This window comes from Musca autumnalis, unplaced genomic scaffold, assembly GCF_047663935.1.
Source record: "Musca autumnalis isolate F117 unplaced genomic scaffold, ASM4766393v1 scaffold_4, whole genome shotgun sequence".
In the NCBI taxonomy this organism is placed as follows: Eukaryota; Metazoa; Arthropoda; class Insecta; order Diptera; family Muscidae; genus Musca; species Musca autumnalis.
In genome coordinates this window covers 26,075,878-26,098,194 of record NW_027411977.1, presented here as the reverse complement: position 1 = coordinate 26,098,194, position 22,317 = coordinate 26,075,878, and the positions used below count along the sequence as shown (strand labels likewise).

At 34.3% G+C, this 22,317-nt stretch overlaps 1 protein-coding gene across 5 annotated transcripts in view; it reads right to left on the bottom strand.

Annotated features, from left to right (window-relative positions):
• LOC141401285 (protein SCAI) overlaps positions 1-22,317 on the bottom strand; it is a 51,644-nt gene that overhangs the window by 18,444 nt on the left and 10,883 nt on the right. For 3 of the 5 annotated variants that reach the window (XM_073981384.1, XM_073981382.1, XM_073981385.1), the window contains one exon: positions 4,803-4,944. In XM_073981384.1, the coding sequence (XP_073837485.1) occupies positions 4,803-4,900 (98 nt within the window). In that variant the 5' untranslated portion in view covers positions 4,901-4,944. Of the gene's footprint in view, positions 1-4,802; positions 4,945-5,424; positions 5,743-22,317 lie in introns of those variants that run through there. The other 2 variants (XM_073981386.1, XM_073981383.1) reach the window with 2 other exon arrangements.

Genomic DNA, 22,317 nt, shown 5'->3' with positions numbered 1-22,317 from the left:
GGACGAACAGACCAAATATATATTTTACGAGCGCTTAGAAGAAACTTATGACCGTTGCCCTGACCATGACATTAAAATTATACTAGGCGATTTTAATGCCAAAATTGCAAAGGAGAATATCTTTGGCCCAACAGTCGGGAAATTCAGTCTCCACAGTGAAACATCTGACAATGTTATGAGGCTGATAGACTTTGCAGCTGCAAGAAACATGGTAGTTAGCAGTTTAAGAATCTCGATATTCATAAGGGCACCTGGCTGTCGCCAGATCAAAGTCACGTTGTGATAGATGGAAGACATGCATCAAGCGTGTAGGATGTACGATCGTTCCGAGGTGAAAACATAGACCCTACCTTGTTGCAGCAAAGGTACGTACCAGATTAAACGTAGCAAACAAAGTGCGAATAGACACAACACGGAAGTTGGACATCGGTAGGCTGCAATCACAACAGATAGCCACATCATATTCCACTCAACTGGCCCAACTGCTTAATCAAAGCACTCCTTGTCCCGATAGCATATCATGACAATGGCAACATATTGCTCACTCCATGCAAACAGCCGCAAAATCCATACTTGGATTCCAGACACCTCCACAAAGGAATTCATGGTATGACCAGGAGTGTCGTGGTGCTACCGATGATAAAAATGCGGCATATAGAGCTACTTTACAATCAGTAGCAACGCGTAGCGCACGAGAGGGGTATCGGAAAAAAGGAGAAACGTCTTTTCCGCAGGCAAAAAAAAAAAAAAAAATAGAGAGATGGAAAAGCGGGAGTGTGAACAAATCGAGATGTACAGGAGACAGAATGAAGTGCGAAAATTCTACCAAAGAGTGAAACATCAAACTGATGGCTTTGGAACTGGCACATCCTCCTGTAGAGACCAGCAAGGTAATCTGGTAACTGATACAGATAGTGTTCTAAGGATATGGAAAGAGCATTTTTCCAAACTGTTGGTATCCAATAGTAGCGAAGTCGACGAAGATACCACAGATCCAATCCAAGAAGATGGTATTGAATGTATACCACCAGGCCAAGATGAGGTAAAGACAGCAATAAACCGGTTGAAGAATATTAAGGCAGCATGAGCTGATGGCCTACCAGCCGAACTGTTTAAAACCGGAGGCGACACGCTGATAAGGTGTATGAATCAGCTAGTTAGCTCCATATGGCAGGAAGAACGCGTACACGACGATTGGAACCTGAGCATCCTGTGTCCCGTCCATAAGAAAGGAGATAAGACTTTATGCTCCAACTATAGGGGCATAAGTCTTCTCCATATCGCCTACAAGATAGTGTCAAGGATATTGTGCGAACGACTAAAGCCCATGGTCAACGAAATAATTGGACCATACCAATGCGGCTTTAGACCTGGCAAGTCCACCATTGACCAGATATTTATCCTGCGGCAAATCCTGGAAAAAACCCAAGAGATGCAGATCGACACCTACCACTTTTTTGTCCATTAAAGCAGCCTTCGACAGCCCGCTACGTTCAAAGGTATTCCAAGCAATGTCTGAATTTGGTATCTCTGCAAAGCTCATTCGGCTTTGTAAAATGACTTTAACTGACACGAGGTCCTCAGTTAAAAATAGGAAAGAACCTCTCCGAAGAGTTTTGTACCAAAAGAGGGTTCAGGTAAGGAGACAGCCTTTCGTGTGATCTTTTCAACATCCTGCTAGAAAAGGTTATACGAGAGGCAAACGTCAAAAGAAGTGACACAATCTACACCAATAGCCACATGTTACTTGCTTATGCTGATGATATAGACATCATGGGACGATCAGTAAAAGAATTAACCGATACTTTTATAAAGGTTTAAGGAGAATCTGCTAAAGTGGGTCTGGCGGTAAACGGCGAGAAGACCATGTTGATCGTGTCGACGCGCAATGCGTCCATTGAGATCGGACTGCTTAAGTTGGTTCCTATAATTTTGAGGTAGTAAAAGATTTCGTATACCTCGGCACCGCCGTAAAAACAACAAACGACATCTGAGATATACCCTCAGCCTCTATATATTGAAACAATTTGTTCCCAAATGGACCATTATGGAAGTGGATCTCCAGCCATTACATATGGTGCTATAGGGGGTTTTTACACCCTGCGGGATGTTTGCTCAAGAAGTATGGACTTAACCCAGAAAAAACGTTTACCATCGTAATTGAGGCAGCGAATGCAAGTTGCTTTAACAAAAATCAAAGTGATTCGATAGCAGGTCTAAAAGTGAACTTATCCGAAATTTTGTGTGGGTGGTACCGGATGAAGTGGACAAATATAGTCCATATTTGAACTTGATCTATATCTAGTAGATATATTAGGATGTGTAAAGTATGGACCAATTCGGCCACTCCCTTCAAGATTTACCGTATAAACAAATTTTCCGAACATTTTTGAACTTTTGTAGGTGAGGTATCTGAAAGAGTGGACCGATATGGCCTATCTTCCAAGTTAAACTATGTTTGGACAAACTATTACTAAGGTCGAATTTTTGGACCGAATCGGCAGATCCATTCTAGAGTTATCTTACGCTCCAACCACCTCACACGGTGTCATAGGAAGTATGGACTTGCCCCTGATGAAACTTGTACAGTCGTATGGGGGAGGTGAATAAAAGTTGCTACAACAAAAATCAAAGCGATTCGAGAGGTGACCCTAAACTGAACTTTTTCGAAATTTTGTGTGGGAGGTACCCGATGGAGTGAACCGATATAGCCCATCTTCGAACTTAAACTAAGTTTGGGCAAAATATTACGAAAGCCAAAATTTGAACCGAATTGGTTCATCCGTTTGAGAGTTATCGTGCGCTCCACCCAGCCAGACAGACAGACGGACGCACATTGCTCAATCGACTCCAAATTGTTTGAAACACATTTCGTCCAAACATACTTGGGGTCTAAAACCGTTATTTCGATGAGGCACATTTTGCCCGTATGAAAGTGTATATACCCTCGTTAGCATAAATGCTGAGGGTATAAAAAGAAGAATTGTATTGGCCAACAGATGCTACTTTGGCTTAAGTAAACACTTTAAAAACAAAGCCACAACTCGTCAAACAAAAATAACGCTTTACAAAACACTGATACTACCCGTGCTGATGTATGGTTGCGCAAGCAGATAAGGCCGTGCTTGGCGTGTTTGAGAGAAAAATTCTTCGAAAGATCTACGGACCGATCTGCGTTGACGGTGAATATCGACGTCGTATGAACCACGAGCTGTATCTGCTATACAACGACATCAATATAGTTAAACGTATCGAGATGCAGCAATTGCGTTGGCTAGACCATATAATAAGAAATAGCGATGATGAACCTAAAACGCTAAAAAGGCGTATAAATTCGAGCCACATGGCGGTGCACGCAGAATTGGCAGGGCAATAAATAGATGGCGCAAACAAGTGGATGAAGAGATATGACAAGGCGCGGTATTCCAAAAAGCCAAGCACGAAACAGAGAGAATATGAGATTTTTTCTTAGTTCGGTCTATGGAACAAATGTTCTGTAATGGGCCGGCTAACTATATAAGGACCTATACAGACTAAATTCTGGGCGAAAGTTTTTTACAGCTTACGAAGACTAAGTACCAAGTTTCTGCCATGGTTAAAATTTGGTACTTATTCTTCGTTGGGTGTATATAACTTTCGCCCAGAATTTAGTCTGTATAGGTCCACGCCTTCATATAGCCCCCATAGAACAGTACCTCCCAATTTTCGGTATTTTGAAAGTTGTGGCCTCAATATTCCACCGAAATGGCTGAAATTTGGTACATAGTCTTTGTTGGGGGTATACAACTTTCGCCCACAATTTTGTGTGCATAGGTCCAAGCCTTCATATAGCTGCCATAGAACAGTACCCCCCAAATCTCGGTATTCTGAAGGTTAGATACATTTTTTTACGAAATTGCTGAAATTTGGGGTTTAGTCGTCATTTGGGGTACAAAACTTTCTGCCATACATTTGTGTACATAGGTCCACGCCTTCATATATCCCCCATAGAACGGTACCTCCCGATTTTCTGTATTTTGAAAGTTGTGGCCTGAATATTCCACCTAAATGACTGAAATTTGGTATTTAGTCTTCATTTGGGGTACAAAACTTTCTCCTATAAATTTGTCTGTAAAGGTGCACACCTTCATATAGCCCCCATAGAACGGTACCTCTAGAAGTTGGGTATTTTGAAGATTAAGGGCCCAAAACACGCTAAATCGGCCAAATATGCATATTGGAGCTATATCAAAATCCGATTCGGTTTTCATAATTTTTATAGAAATCGTTTTTAGCCGCAATAATGAACTGTAAAAGTTTTTTCATCGATCGGTGGTGGTATTTAGATAATTTTGGTGAAAATGTGCCATAGAAATTACTATGAAAACCAAGATCGCTATTTAGGCACGGGTTAACATTAACCGATCGCCATAAAAGTTCATATATATGGATTTTGGATCAAATGAAAGAAATGTGGGGCGTGGGGGTAGGTAATAAAAAAAATGGAATTTTGTGTTTTTTTTTGCGTCACCCTAATATACATACTTATATTTTTTTAATTTGACCAGAACATACTGCTATTTAATGTTTTAAGTTCTATGATATTTGCGAAAATTTCGTGTTATATGTAAGACATATCTTTGTCGCCGTTTTATGAAATTTTAAAAGCTCTTTTGTCTTCATAATGATGGAAATAAAAAAATTGGACTGGCCGAATTTAATGGCGTTCTACTTGTCATCAAAATCATTCAATATTTTCACTTTCATTTTCATTCGAAATGGAAGATGAAAACAAAAAATATGAGTCAGCAGTTCGTACTTACCTTAAACCATTGAACAATTGTTTAGACTTTTCCAGCAAATGTATAAACTCCAATACCAACTTTCTATCCTGTTCTTCTGTGGATTCCATTTTCACCATACCGTTCTTCGATTCAGTTGTGTTATGTTGCTGTCGTTAAAGAACTGTAAATGACCAAATAAAACCAATACAGAGAGAGAAAAATAGTCATAAATAAATTGAATGAATGAATGGCTATTCAGAATGAGAAAATAGTGAAAGCCAACAATGAAGTTCATCGAGGGGACAAAGGCAAAGGATATATTGAAAACATCTCAGAGCAATGAAAAAAAAAAAACAGATTAATTAAAATTGATAATTAAAAAAAAGAAATGAGAAAAATAAAGAGCAACAATGTCAGTGGGTTTCTCGAACACAGCGGATGGATGTTCAATATTTAATGGCAATGTTAGGAGGGGAGATGGTAACGGCAGGATAACTATCTCGATATGTAAATTTCAATGTTGTGCTGTTATTTCTCATCTCATTTGAGTAGTCCTAGATTTTGTGTTAATTGATGTTGGCCAATTGATGTCCGTCGGTACGTTCGTTCGTCTGTCCTTTTTGGTTCGGTTATCTGTATGTTTGTCACTTAGTGTTGTTACCAAAACAATCTCAGTTTCCACACAATATGAACTGGCAAAGAAGGCTCTTTTAAGTTGTTGGTGTTGTTGTTTTCTTTGTTCTTTCGTATAGTATCACTTGTTTGTTAATGGCAACAATGGCTAGTAGTGATGCTGATGGACTGACTGAATGACTATTCACAGTTCTTGTTCTTTTTTGAATTGTCTGTCCCCCAAACGATATACAATATTCATCAGTACTATCAAACAACTAAACGCGCCTTTATTGTTTAACTGAATGTGGATGACAGACACAGAAAAAGTACAACAATAACAAAAATTGCAAAATAAAATGAAACTGATTTTCATTCAAAAACCATTCACCACATCACCACCGCCTGGTCTGATTGAATGCTTTGTAGTAGTAGTGGTACTGAGCCTCCCAACCCCCACATTTCATCCCATCCCCGTCCCATCATCATCACTTCCAACAACAATATGAAATTCAATAATTTCTTTGTCTGTCTCTGTGTACGTCTGTCCGTCCATTTGTAACTTGTGCGTTGTATGACAATGATGATGCATAAGATGATGACGACTACGTTGAAGATGACATCATAGGACAACCCCATATCAGATTTCCCCTAACAATGATTTAAGCTTTTTACGATGGCCCCATGAATTCTATGAACTGTGTATTTGATGCTGTTAAACACAGTGTCTCAAAAAAAAAAAAAAAAAAAATAAATAAAAATAAATAAAAATAAATAAAATAAAATAAAAAAATAAATAAAAATTTTTGTGATGTATTTTTAGCTTTTGGGTGACATGATGGACAGTCCAAATGTATATTCTAAGAGCAATAAGAGAGAATATAGGGAAAGAGAATGTATTTGGGCTTAGTTTTAAAGACGTATGATACGACAGTGGCATGATGATGATTTAATTCACGATTGGGAAAAAGTTGCTAGTTAGTAGTACTAGACTTCAAAATCTTGACATAAGAAGCATTCAATCTGACACAAGCCAAAATGTTTATGTGGTGATGGAGCTTATGTAGAATAACATAATTTCCTTCTTGCTGCCAGGGTTTGTATCAGCCATAATGTATCGGTAAAAGTGGGAATTGTTTAAAAAAATTCATGTTCAATAACCTCTAAAAATTGTTTAAAAAAATTCATGTTCAATAACCTCTAAAAATTGTTTAAAAAATCCACGTTCATTGACCTCTAAAATTGTTTAAAAATCCACGTTCATTGACCTCTAAAATTGTTTAAAAATCCACGTTCATTGACCTCTAAAAATTGTTTAAAAAAATCCACGTTCATTGACCTCTAAAAATTGTTTAAAAAAATCCACGTTCATTGACCTCTAAAAATTGTTTAAAAAAATCCACGTTCATTGACCTCTAAAAATTGTTTAAAAAAATCCACGTTCATTGACCTCTTCTTCTTTATTGCATATTCGATATTCGAATGTTAGCGACCATATTACATTTCATGTATAATATTTTATATATCATTGACAAAATAAGAAAATAATTCTCTATTTCTTGCGACACTTATTAAATTTTCTGCATTTCGGAATTCTGTCCATTGTTGAATATTTTGGAGCCAGGACATCTCTTGCCTTCCTCTGCTACGTTTTCCTTCTATATTGGCTTGTAGAATTGATTGTAGAATGCGGTATTTTGAGTTTCGCATTATATGCCCAAGATATGCAATTTTTCTCCTTTTTATATGATTGAAGAGTTCTCTTGTTCTGTTTAATCTGCGTAGAACCTCGTCATTTGACACGTGAGCTATCCATGGGATTTTAAGAATTCTCCGATATATCCACATTTCGAATGCTTCTAATCGCTTGACATCTACTGCTTTTAGAGTCCATACTTCCGTTGCGTATAACAGTACTGGCCATATGTAGGCTTTTATGAACCTTGTCTTTGTTGTGATGTTAATATCATGACTTGTCAAAACTTTTCTATATTTGTGAAAGGCGTCTCTTGCCATTTCTATCCGGCATTTAATTTCTTTGGAGTTATCCCACTGATCATTTATTGAGAACCCGAGATATTTGACGCTCGACACTCTCTCGAGTGGAGTGTTGTGAATTATTATATTCATGTTTTCGTAATTGTTTTTTCTGCTTATTATCATATATTTAGTCTTCTTGATGTTTAATTTTAATCCATATCTTTCACTACACGCAGTTAGTCTGGTGACAAGATTTTGTAAACCTGATAGGCTGTCTGCTATTAGTGTAGTATCGTCAGCGTATCTGATATTGTTTATATAAGCATTATTTATGAGGATTCCTTCTTTAGCGTTATTTATTGCTTCTTTGAATATTTTTTCCGAATAGATATTAAACAGTAGTGGGGACAGAGTGCAACCCTGTCTTACTCCTTTGGATATAGATATTTCTTCCGTCATTTCTCCGTTGATATTAACATGTGCGGTTTGGTGCCAATACAGACTTTTAATGCATCTAATTTCTTTTTCCCCTATTCCAATTGACGCCAAAATATCAATGAGCTTGTCATGTTGTACGGTATCAAATGCCTTCTCGTAGTCGATGAAGCACATAAAAACGTCTTTATGGACACTTCTACATTTTTGGACCAACACTTGCACGCAGAATAGTGCTTCTCTGGTTCCTTTTGCTTCTTTAAAACCAAATTGTGTTTCGCCCATTTCTTTTTCGCATTTTTCGTATATCCGTCTATGTATAATTTTCAGAAAAATTTTTAAGGCGTGGCTCATCAAGCTTATAAGTCGGTAGTCGTTGCATCTTTTAGGGTGAGATTTCTTTGGAATGGTTATAAATGTGGACTTCAGCCAATCCTCGGGGTATTTACCGGTGTCATAAATATAGTTAAATAGTTTCGTTAACAGATCAAGATTGTTATCATTTATCATTTTTAGTATTTCGGCAGGTATTTCATCAGGACCCGTGGCTTTTCGTTCTCGGAGGGATTTTATTGCATCTTCAACTTCGTTGTTTGTGATTACCTCGCCTGTAATTTGCTGTGATATCCGGTAGTCATAATCCGATCTAGTAGGATCTTTGAATAAGTTTTGAATATATTCTTTCCAGATGTTTTTCTTCTCAGCGGTTTCAAAAACTGGTTCATTATTGTTATTGTAAAGTACTGATGAATTATTATTTCTGTATATGCCGGCTGCTTCTTTCATTTTCTTATGTAACTGAAAGTCGTCGTGCTGTGTCATCAGTCGTTCAATTTCTTGGCATTGACTGTTAAGATGGTTGTTTTTGGCTATACGCACTTCCCTTTGAATTTCCCTGTTTATTTCCCAATACATCTCGTAGTTACTATTTTTGTATTTTCTACGCTCATCCATCAGTTGAAGTATCTCTTCAGTCATCCAGCTTTTACTTATTGGTTTTGTGTAGTTTCCAAGCGTGTTACGTGCAATTGAATTGATTGTGGTCTTCACACTGTTCCATATATTTTCAACGTCATTCCTGTCGATATTGATTAATTCTGTGTTGACTTGAGAAGAAACGTCAGACCTTATTGTAGGATTTCCGAGTTTTCCGATGTCAATTTTTCGATTTCGTGCTTTATTTGATTGACGTGCTAGTTTTATGTGGATTTTTGCCATCAGAAGATTGTGATCAGATGGTACATCTGCGCTAGGGTATGTTGTAACCTTTCTTACAGATGAGCAGTGTCGCCTGTTTATAAGTATGAAATCTATTTGATTTCTTACCACATTGCCGACTCTATCTTGGGGGGATTTCCAAGTATATAACCTTCTTGGCGGTAGGGTGAACAGGGTATTGGTAATTTTCATTTTAAATTCCTGACAGAATTCGATGAGTCTGTCACCTCTTTCATTTCTGTCTCCTAGACCATATCTTCCTTTTACTCCTGCAACTATATCGCTTCCTACCTTTGCATTGAAATCGCCTTGGATTATGGTTATTTCGTGCGGTTTTGTTATTTTAATTAGTTCTTCGACTTCAGTGTAGAAGGTTTCAATCTCGTCATTACTTTTGTCTGCTGTGGGTGCATAGACTTGAATTATATTAACGTTGATTGGATTTGCTGATATTTTTATTATCATAGTTCTGTCAGATTTTGGAATGAATCCGATGACACTTTTGGCTATATGTTCTTTCACTATAATGCCAACTCCATTCCGATGATTTCTATCCGAGTTACCTGAAAAGTATATTTTCGCATTTTTAGATACAAAATCTCCAGAGTTTGGCCACCAAGTTTCACTCACTCCCAGTATGTCCACATTGAGTCTGTCCATTTCAGCTATAGTATTGTTTAGTTTACCTGCTTCATATAAACTTCGGATATTCCATGTACCAATATTAAGTGTCTTTTTGGTTTTACCTCCGGGGATTCTTAGCACCCTCGAGTTACCGGAGATTGAGGGCCGTGTGTTTTGTTCTGTATTCATTGTTATATGGTTTTCAAGGGATAAATACATCAGTGATTTCCCCTTATCTTCTGATGGGTTTAAAGTTTACCGTCTTCGTTTCAGCCGCTCTTCTTAGACCTCTAAAAATTGTTTAAAAAAATCCACGTTCATTGACCTCTAAAAATTGTTTAAAAAAATCCACGTTCATTGACCTCTAAAAATTGTTTAAAAAAATCCACGTTCATTGACCTCTAAAAATTGTTTAAAAAAATCCACGTTCATTGACCTCTAAAAATTGTTTAAAAAAATCCACGTTCATTGACCTCTAAAAATTGTTTAAAAAAATCCACGTTCATTGACCTCTAAAAATTGTTTAAAAAAATCCACGTTCATTGACCTCTAAAAATTGTTTAAAAAAATCCACGTTCATTGACCTCTAAAAATTGTTTAAAAAAATCCACGTTCATTGACCTCTAAAAATTGTTTAAAAAAATCCACGTTCATTGACCTCTAAAAATTGTTTAAAAAAATCCACGTTCATTGGCCTCTAAAAATTGTTTAAAAAAATCCACGTTCATTGGCCTCTAAAAATTGTTTAAAAAAATCTACGTTCACTGACCTCTAAAAATTGTTTAACAAATCCACGTTCAAAGTCCTCTAAAATTGGTTCAAAACCAGGATTCATTGTTCTCTAAAAACTGTTTAAAAAAATCCACGTTCATTGACCTCTAAAAATTGTTTGAAAAAATCAACGTTCATTGACCTCTAAAAATTGTTTAAAAAAATCCACGTTCATTGACCTCTAAAAATTGTTTAAAAAAATCCACGTTCATTGACCTCTAAAAATTGTTAAAAAAAAATCCACGTTCATTGACCTCTAAAAATTGTTTAAAAAATTCATGTTCATTGACCTCTAAAAATTGTTTAAAAAAATCCACGTTCATTACCTCTAAAAATTGTTTAAAAAAATCCACGTTCATTACCTCTAAAAATTGTTTAAAAAAATCCACGTTCATTGACCTCTAAAAATTGTTTAAAAAAATCCACGTCCATTGACCTCTAAAAACTGTTTAAAAAAATCCACGTTCATTGACCTCTAAAAACTGTTTAAAAAAATCCACGTTCATTGACCTCTAAAAATTGTTTAAAAAAATCCACGTTCATTGACCCCTAAAAATTGTTTAAAAAAATCCACGTTCATTGACCTCTAAAAATTTTTTAAAAAAACCACGTTCATTGACCTCTAAAAATTGTTTAAAAAAATTCACGTTCATTGGCCTCTAAAAATTGTTTAAAAAAATCTACGTTCACTGACCTCTAAAAATTGTTTCAAAACCCGGATTCATTGTTCTCTAAAAAGTGTTTAAAAAAATCCACGTTCAATGACCTCTAAAAATTGTTTAAAAAAATCCACGTTCAATGACCTCTAAAAATTGTTTAAAAAATCCACGTTCAATGACCTCTAAAAATTGTTTAAAAAATCCACGTTCAATGACCTCTAAAAATTGTTTAAAAAAATCCAAGTTCATTGACCTCTAAAAATTGTTTAAAAAAATCCACGTTCATTGACCTCTAAAAATTGTTTAAAAAATCCACGTTCATTGACCTCTAAAAATTGTTTAAAAAAATCCACGTTCATTGACCTCTAAAAATTGTTTAAAAAATCCACGTTCATTGACCTCTAAAAATTGTTTAAAAAAATCCACGTTCATTGACCTCTAAAAATTGTTTAAAAAATCCACGTTCATTGACCTCTAAAAATTGTTTAAAAAATCCACGTTCATTGACATCTAAAATTTTTCTCAAAAAATCCACGTTGATTGACGTCTAAAATTTTTAAAAATTGTTTAAAAAATCCACGTTCATTGACCTCTAAAAATTTTTTAAAAAAATCCAAGTTCATTGACCTCTAAAGATTGTTAAAAAATTCCACGTTCATTAACCTCTAAAAATTGTTAAAAAAAAATCCACGATCATTGGCCTCTAAAGATTGTTAAAAAATTCCACGTTCATTGACCTCTAAAAATTGTTAAAAAAAATCCACGATCATTGGCCTCTAAAAATTGTTTAAAAAAATCCACGTTCATTGAAAAAAATCCACGTTCATTGACCTATAAAAATTGTTTAAAAAATCCACGTTCATTGATCTCTAAAAATTGTTTAAAAAAATCCACGTTCATTGACCTCTAAAAATTGTTTAAAAAAAATCCACGTTCATTGACCTCTAAAAATTTTTTAAAAAAACCACGTTCATTGACCTCTAAAAATTGTTTAAAAAAATTCACGTTCATTGGCCTCTAAAAATTGTTTAAAAAAATCTACGTTCACTGACCTCTAAAAATTGTTTCAAAACCCGGATTCATTGTTCTCTAAAAAGTGTTTAAAAAAATCCACGTTCAATGACCTCTAAAAATTGTTTAAAAAAATCCACGTTCAATGACCTCTAAAAATTGTTTAAAAAATCCACGTTCAATGACCTCTAAAAATTGTTTAAAAAATCCACGTTCAATGACCTCTAAAAATTGTTTAAAAAAATCCAAGTTCATTGACCTCTAAAAATTGTTTAAAAAAATCCACGTTCATTGACCTCTAAAAATTGTTTAAAAAATCCACGTTCATTGACCTCTAAAAATTGTTTAAAAAAATCCACGTTCATTGACCTCTAAAAATTGTTTAAAAAATCCACGTTCATTGACCTCTAAAAATTGTTTAAAAAAATCCACGTTCATTGACCTCTAAAAATTGTTTAAAAAATCCACGTTCATTGACCTCTAAAAATTGTTTAAAAAAATCCACGTTCATTGACCTCTAAAAATTGTTTAAAAAATCCACGTTCATTGACCTCTAAAAATTGTTTAAAAAATCCACGTTCATTGACGTCTAAAATTTTTCTCAAAAAATCCACGTTGATTGACGTCTAAAATTTTTAAAAATTGTTTAAAAAATCCACGTTCATTGACCTCTAAAAATTTTTTAAAAAAATCCAAGTTCATTGACCTCTAAAGATTGTTAAAAAATTCCACGTTCATTAACCTCTAAAAATTGTTAAAAAAAATCCACGATCATTGGCCTCTAAAGATTGTTAAAAAATTCCACGTTCATTGACCTCTAAAAATTGTTAAAAAAAATCCACGATCATTGGCCTCTAAAAATTGTTTAAAAATCCACGTTCAATGCCCTCTAAAATTGTTTAAAAATCCACATTCAATGCCCTCTAAAAATTGTTTAAAAATCCACGTTCAATGCCCTCTAAAAATTGTTTAAAAATCCACATTCAATGCCCTCTAAAAATTGTTTAAAAATCCATATTCAATGCCCTCTAAAAATTGTTAAAAATCCAAGTTCAATGCCCTCTAAAAATTGCTTAAAAATCCACGTTCAATGCCCTATAAAAATTGTTTAAAAATCCAAGTTCAATGCCCTCTAAAAATAGCTTAAATATCCACGTTCAATGCCCTTTAAAATTTTTTAAAAAACCACGTTCAACGCCCTCTAAATTTTTTTTAAAAAGCCACGTTCAATGCCCTCTGTATATTGTTTAAAAATTCACGTTCAACGCCCTCTAAAATTGATTAAAAATCCACGTTCAACGCCATCTAAAAATTGTTTAAAAAAATCCACGTTCAATGCCCTCTAAAAATTGTTTAAAAATCCACGTTCAATGCCCTCTAAAAATAGTTTAAAAATCCACGTTCAATGCGCTCTAAAAATTGTTTAAAAATCAACGTTCAATGCCCTCTAAAAATTGTTTAAAAATCCACGTTCAATGCCCTCTAAAAATTGTTTAAAAATCCACGTTCAATGTCCTCTAAAATTTGTTTTAAAATCCACGTTCAATGTCCTCTAAAACTTGTTTAAAAATCCACGTTCAATGCCCTCTAAAAATTGTTTAAATATCCACGTTCAATGTCCTCTAAAAATTGTTTAAATATCCACGTTCAATGCCCTCTAAAAATTGTTTAAATATCCACGTTCAATGTCCTCTAAAACTTGTTTAAAAATCCACGTTCAATGCCCTCTAAAAATTGTTTAAAAATCCACGTTCAATGCCCTCTAAAAATTGTTTAAAAATCCACCTTCAATGCCCTCTAAAAATTGTTTAAAAACCCACGTTCAATGCCCTCTAAAAATTGTTTAAAAATCAACGTTCAATGCCCTCTAAAAATTGTTTAAAAATCCACGTTCAATGCCCTCTAAAAATTGTTTAAAAATCCACGTTCAATGCCCTCTAAAATTATTTAAAAAAGTACACGTCAATGCTTTCTTAAAAATTGTTTAAAAAATTCACGTTCGATGTACCTTAAAATTTGTTTAAAAATATCTACTCTCCATGTCCTCTAAAAATTGTTAAGAAGATCCACGTTCAATGTCCCTTAAAAATCCACATTCAATGTCCTCTAAAAAATGTTAAAAAAATCCTCGTTCAATGTCCTCTAAAAATTGTTTAAAAATCCAATTTCAATGTCGTTTAATTTCTTTTTTTTAAATCCACCTTCTATGTCCTCTAAAAATTGTTTAAAACCCCACATTCAAATCTCCTTCTTGAAAACACTGTGCAAATGACTGTAAACTGCCATGGTATTGTGAACATATGGATGAATAGTCACTCGTGACAGTGCATTGGGCTAACATTCATGTGAGATGAGTGGCTAATGACTGCTACTACGAACACAATTACGACGGCTACTTGTAGTAGTTTGGAAAACAACACTGCGATTAAAAGTTGCATACATCTGTCATGAGCAGAAGAAGGCGATTTGGGTACCCTTCAAATGTCAATGCAAATAAGGACAACAGCAACACTGGTTGGTAAATGCATCACTTAAAAGTCAATCGTTGATTTGTTTTGTTAGTTGTTTTTGTTATTTTCACATCGATTGTTTATTTGTTGGTTTTAGTTTCTTTGTTGTATTATACCGGGGAGATAATGAATGTCCTTTGTATCCTTTGTTTTGGCCATATTTACCTGAGCTTTGTTAGATGGGCGCCAATGCGCCTATTCACTTTGCGTGTAGGACGAAGGAAAAAATGTTGATTGTTTATATTTTCTCCCTTATTTCCTTTTTGTCAACCATTTCCGTTTTTTGTTCTTCTTGTCTTCGGTGTATGTGTGTTGTAGTGGCCTGTAGTGCGTGTGTGTCTGTGCGAAAGCGTGTTTAAGTAGAGAATGCGTGTTTAAATGATTTCACATTGATTTTCATTGAACGCATAATGTAGGTCAATCTACACACAACTCCTTTTAAGGGTTGCCAGAGTTTTTTTTTTGAAATATTTTTTGAGAAGGTTTAAATCAGGGTTTCGGAGTCGAGGTATTTTCGGCTCGACTCCGACTCCGACTCCAGGTGAGTTTTTTTCACGACTCCGACTCCGACTCAGACTCCGGGTCGACTCCGAGAGTGAATTCCTATACCACTAAAAATAAATAAAATGTACACAAATTTTTAATTTTTTCCTATATTTTGGCCTATATAGACTAATGTGTTAGTTTTTCCTTACATATTCACATTCGAACATATCAGTACTGTTTCTGCCGAATTTTACATTGACAAATAGCAAAGTTAGAAAGTTTTTGTCGGTTTTCCTTTTTTGCACGAGGATATTCTGGACGGAATTCTCCCGCGTGAGAGAATCTTTAAGCCTTCAACATATGTGAAAATGATGGGGCAATACAAATGGTAAGGACTATATGCAATAAAAACTATAAGCAAATAACGACCAAGTTCCAAACTGGATGTAAGCCAACAATTTATTGTGCTTATTCTCAAAAGGAGACCCCCAGTTGTAAAGAACAATAAAAACCATTTTTCATGATTTTCTGCGCAACTTTTTGGCAGGATTTTTTCTTCATCTGAAAGAGAAGAATATTACAACGTTTTGAGGTCGTCTACGAAACCAGTTTGCTTTTATGCTGCATACACAATAAAATAAATTGTTCCCATCCAACGCTCATACTGAGGCAATATTGTTTCGATCGACTTAGAAATTTGACCACATATTATATGCTACTTATACTTTCTACTTTTTTCTGAAATTTATAAGTAGGGATCACCCCTTCATTGTCCTTTATTACTTTTACCCGATCCTTTCTCATGAAAACTCTATGATTATGTATTTCATTGAATTTCGTATATGCAATTGATTGTGTAGAAAACTCGGATACACATGAACTATATCTGCTCCTGGCGGACAGATCCGGTTATTTGAATGTCTACATCTAAAGCCCTCATTGAGTGGATAATGAATCATAGAAGAAAGATTCACCGTTTGTCAGACTTCTGAGTTATAGTGGGATAAATCTGTCGTTAACCAACAACAAATTTATGTTGCCTAATTCAATAGATTATGCGAAATTTACCGAAATACATAAACATACTGTTTTTTGAGAAAGTAACGGGTAAAACAGATAAAGGACAATGAAAACGTGACAATGTCGATTTCTTGGATATGGGAAACCTACATATAATTTTCGGTGGAACATTTTTGTAGAAAATTTAATTTTGTGTTACTTTTTGGGTTCAAGAACAAAAACGACATGGAAGAATCTGAGCTAGGACAGCATATTTGACAGAAAGGTTCCACATTCCATTTAACTGAAAACATGTCATATAAAAATGAAGAAACAATATATCCAAACAGAGATATAAAACTATTTTCTCAATGATTGATGGGGGGTCAAAAAAAAAATCATTATGTGATGACTCAGAAATTTCAGCTATGGGATCCTGAATTTTCCAAAGGATAGTAAATACCCTGTGAATTGTCCTTTAATTCAGAACAATATATAATTTACATATATACTTTCTTATACCTTTCTTTTAAAATAAATAATGATTTTTAAAAAAGTTCTTGTTTCAAATTTAATGTTATATTTCTATAACGTGGAAAAAATTTTGCCCGGAGTCGGAGTCGAGTTATTTTTTTCGACTCCGACTCCGACTCCGACTCCAGCAAAATTGCTCGACTCCGACTCGTAGACTCCGACTCCGACTCCGAAACCCTGGTTTAAATAAATAATCCTGTATTTTTTAATATATTTTAAGGACCTAAATATAATCGTAGATTTTTTAAAAACATTTTTAAGGACATAGATATTATCGTGGATTCTCTTAAAAATATTTTAAGGAACTAAATATAATTGTAGACTTTTTTAAAAATATGTTTAAGGACTTAATATAATCGTGGATTTTAAAAATGTTTTTAGGACCTATATGTTATCGTGGTTTTTTAATAATGTTTTTACGACCTAAACGTAATCGTGAATTAAAAAAAAAGTATTTTTAAGAACCAAATTATAAATATTGTTAAAGATCTAAATATATTCGTGGATTTTTTTAATATTGTTAAGGAGTTGAATAATAAATAAAAATATTTTTGAGCGCCTACTAGTAATTGTTTTCATTTTTTAAAAATATGTTTGAGCACCTACTAATAAACTTGGATTTGTTTAAAATATTTTTGAGCACCTACTAATAAAAGTGGATTTTTTTTTTAATATTTTTGAGCACATACTAATAAACGTGGATTGTTTTAAAATATTTTTGAGCACCTACTAATAAACGTGGATTTTTTAAAAATAATTTTGATCACCTACTAATAAACGTGGATTTTTTAAAAATAATTTTGAGCACCTACTAATAAACGTGGATTTTTTAAAAATAATTTTGAGCACCTACTAATAAACGTGGATTTTTTAAAAATAATTTTGAGCACCTACTAATAAACGTGGATTTTTTAAAAATAATTTTGAGCACCTACTAATAAACGTGGATTTTTTAAAAATAATTTTGATCACCTACTAATAAACGTGGATTTTTTAAAAATAATTTTGATCACCTACTAATAAACGTGTATTTTTTAAAAATATTTTTGAGCACCTACTAATAAACGTGGATTTTTTAAAAATATTTTTGAGCACCTACTAATAAACGTGGATTTTTTAAAAATATTTTTGAGCACCTACTAATAAACGTGGATTTTTTAAAAATATTTTTGAGCACCTACTAATAAACGTGAATTTTTTAAAAATATTTTTGAGCACCTACTAATAAACGTGGATTTTTTATAAATAATTTTGAGCCCCTACTAATAAACGTGGATTTTTTAAAAATAATTTTGAGCACCTACTAATAAACGTGGATTTTTTAAAAATAATTTTGAGCACCTACTAATAAACGTGGATTTTTTAAAAATAATTTTGATCACCTACTAATAAACGTGGATTTTTTAAAAATAATTTTGAGCACCTACTAATAAACGTGGATTTTTTAAAAATAATTTTGAGCACCTACTAATAAACGTGGATTTTTTAAAAATATTTTTGGGCACCTACTAATAAACGTGGATTTTTTAAAAATATTTTTGGGCACCTACTAATAAACGTGGATTTTATAAAAATATTTTTGGGCACCTACTAATAAACGTGGATTTTTTAAAAATATTTTTGAGCACCTATGCGCCTATTCATATTGGATTTTTTAAAAATATTTTTGAGCACCTATGCGCCTACTAAACTTGAATTTTTTAAAAATATATTTGAGCACCTATGCGCCTATTAATCATGGATTTTTTAAAATATTTTTGAGCACCTATGCGCCTATTAAACGTGGATTTTTTAAAAATATTTTTGAGCACCTATGCGCCTACTAAACTTGATTTTTTTAAAAATATTTTTGAGCACCTATGCGCCTATTAAACGTGGATTCTTTAAAAATATTTTTGAGCACCTATGCGCCTACTAAACTTGAATTTTTTTAAATATATTTTTGAGCACCTATGCGCCTATTAAACGTGGATTTTTTAAAAATATTTTTGAGCACCTATGCGCCTACTAAACTTGAATTTTTTAAAAATACATCTTTGTGTTTATTTCAGCTTGAGTCCATATTTTGTTGTAATTCAATTGTTTGAATAACAACAAAATATTTTAAAGTGCATATGAAATTGATTAGTTGCGGGCGAAGGGTAGGGAATACTATAGTTTCAGTTGTCACCAAACAACTTCATCAGTTCCCTTTTTTCGCCGACTCTGTAAATGTGGATTTTTTAAAAATATTTTTGAGCACCTACTAATAAACGTGGTTTTTTTAAAAATATTTTTGAGCACCTACTAATAAACGTGGTTTTTTTTAAAATATTTTTCAGCACCTATCAATAATTGCAAAATTCCTTGTTGATAATATTGCAATGGAGTTAGTCATCAGTTAAAATTTTTTATCCATCACATTAAAGAAATTCTGTTATTAGTTTTATATTTTCTCATTTTTTACTTTCTTTGTTTTAATGAATTATAAATAAACTCCATTGAAATCAAACTAAAAATAGCATAGAGCAATTTTCTCATTTTATTCATTCGTTGTGTCCTTCATAACTTTCTCTTCTATTTTCCATTCACTGGTTTTCTCTTGACAAACATAATTTCAAGCCAAATATATTCGCACAAACACACACGCACACAATGTTGGGCTGCACATTATGGCAAAAACACATACATACATATAGTATATACAATGAAGCACAAGTAGAATGGAGCCTGGAGCAATGAAGAATTTTTACAAACCAAGCAAACAACATAGCCAACCAACTAACCAACAAACAAACCAGCCTACAACTATTTTTATATTCAAAGTTTCTACTAACACACTCACACAGACACATGGGGAGATGAATGTATGTTTGTAACTCATATGCCATTCACATCCTCGTCATCGGCTACTCTCGCCGAGATAAGTTAGTGAGTGATGATGGTCTACAACACAAACTGCAGTCGTAAATGAGCGCTACTCGAGCATGAATGTGTAAGCGATGATGACGACAACAACAGTAAACATACGCACCCATGTACAAACACACGAGCACACACATATAATGTTTTATGCTACACTCACACACACATGTGTTGATAAAGATTACAGGACTCTTTGGGTCCAGCTTCCGCCATTTGATGATGGGCATCGTTAGGCAAGTGGGTCGATGAAGCATGCACTGCGTTATAAAATGTGTCGAGTTGTTTTATTTTAAAGAAATTATATCGCAATTAAATTACTTCGAATCCACTATCCAATTTAGAGAAAACAAATTGAAAGAATTTAAAATTATGGCCAAAATGGTTGGGTATTGAAAAGTATAGTGGATACCAAACAACAACGACTAGATGGCTCGTGGACTGACTGTGATCCTGAAACTCTAAACCTTTTAACAAGGACACACGTTCCTGGTTTGTGGAGAAAAATGAATGAGAATTCACATGCATACCACTTCATAAAATGTTCTTTAAGAAATCGTTATGATTTTGGATTCAACATCGGACGTAGCATCCTGATTTCGTTACGATGTCGGTACGATTGGTTTGCTGGGTACTGCCACAATGATCCCGGAGTAAATCCAATGAAAACAGGACTTGTAATGTTCACCAGAAATGACGACATTGTCTTACTGATACTGTCCATTGTGATTGAAGAGCGAACGGAAAGGGATTTATTGCATTCTATTCATTTAAGAACTCTAGGACTGATTGTGTAGCCTATAAATCCAACAACAGAAAATAAGTCTATGGGCATTGAGATTTAATTCTTATAACTAGAGCTTTGAGAATCAATGTCAGGCAGCGAACAGTATTCTAAAGAAATCAGTGGCTGTCTTGAAGTGTATTGGCCTTGGGGAGCTAGCAACATTTTCCCGCTCTGCTAGGTACCAGAACACTCTGACATCGAGGGAAATGAGAAAGCAGATGAATTATCTAGAAATGGTTCTCTGTTCACAGGCTCCAGCCCAAGGTATCTGATTGTATGAAACCCCCTCATCTGTCATTATATTAGATCGATTGAATTTTTGCAATGAGTCTCCCTCTATTCCTAGTCAGAATCTAAAATCCAAAATATAAAACAAGTAAGAAAGTATCAGTCAGCTGTGCAGACTCAGATGTACTCTCAGCCTGGGACCTAAAGAAAAGAATCAATAGCATACAGAGTATGTTGCCTAGAACGACCATTCCTTAAACTGCACTCTTTACAAACTTTGTGTGGGACGAAGCCGAAAGAGTGGTCCTAAGTAGTCAATAGTCGGACATTGTTCGAGGCTGTAGGAAATAATATGATGTTCAACGTTTTGACAATATCGGTTTCTCCCTTCGATGATTATCTTACGTACTATCCAAACGTTTTGCAAAAAAAATCAAAACGATCAGAGACGAGCTATTAATGTACACTTTTCCCAAATTTTGTGTGGGAGGTACCCGAAGGATGGGACCAATGTAGGCCATATTCCAACCTGTTACATGACAAGATGAAATAATACGATGTGCAAAGTGTGGACCAATCAGAATCTCCCTGCGAGAGAAATCTTGTGGATTTGTCATTTTAATTGGTGTCGTCAAGGTTTCTTGGAGCTTTTAGGTCATTATCTCAAGAATTGCGCCCAAAAGAAATTGCACCGCCGTAAAGGGAGCCGCAAGTACCACCTGCTGAAAAAAATTTTAAAACGATCCGAGAGGAGCTCTTAAACTTCACACATTTGTGGTCGTATCAAAGTGTATATACCCTTCTTAGCCTATAGGCTTCCAAATGCCACAAATTTGCGGATAGAAAAATGAGCCTAAAATTTCCAAAATGCCTCTAATCTGCGATAAGGTTTTTGTAGACAAAATACCATTTAATGATCATCGTCTAAGGAATACCTTCTTAAGGCTTTCTATAGACCTCTTAAAGGTCTTCTATTGTCAAAAGGCCTTAAAGAGGTATCCTAAACACAGACGACCTTTTAAAGGTCTTCTAATGAAAGAAGATCTTCTACAGGTCTTTCAAAGGTCTTCTGTAGACAGAAGACCTACCAACGGTCTTCTATAGAAAAAAGATATTTCAAGGGTATTCTATAGACAAAAGGCCTTCCAAAGGTTTTCTATATATAGAAGACCTTCCACAAGTCATCTATAGAGAGAAGACCTCCCAAAGGACGTCTATAAACAGAAGACTTTCCAAGGGTCTTCTATAGACAAAAGATTTTACAAAGATTTAAGAGATATAAAACTTTCCAAAGGTCTTCTATAGACAGAAGACCTTCCACAAGACCTTCCAAAGGTCGTTAATAGGCAGAAGGCCTTTCAAAGGTCTTCTATATATTGAATAACTTTCACAAGTCATCTATAGAGAGAAGGACGTCTATAAACAGAAGACCTTCCAAGAGTGTTCTTTAGATCTATTATAGACAGAAGATCTTCCAAAGGTCTATTATAGACAGAAGATCTTCCAAAGGTTTTCATAGACAGAAACCTTCCAAAGGTCTTCTATATACAGAAAGCCTTCTACAAGTCATCTATAGAGAGAAGACCTTCCAAAGGTCTTTTACAGACAGAAGGCCTTTCAAAGGTCTTCTATATATAGAAGACCTTCCAAAGGACGTCTATAAACAGAAGACCTTCCAAGGGTCTATTATAGACAGAAGATCTTCCAAAGGTCTTCTATAGACAGAACATCTTCCACAGGTCTTCCCTAGACAGAAAACCTTCCAAAGTTCTTCTATTGACACAAGACCTTCCACAAGT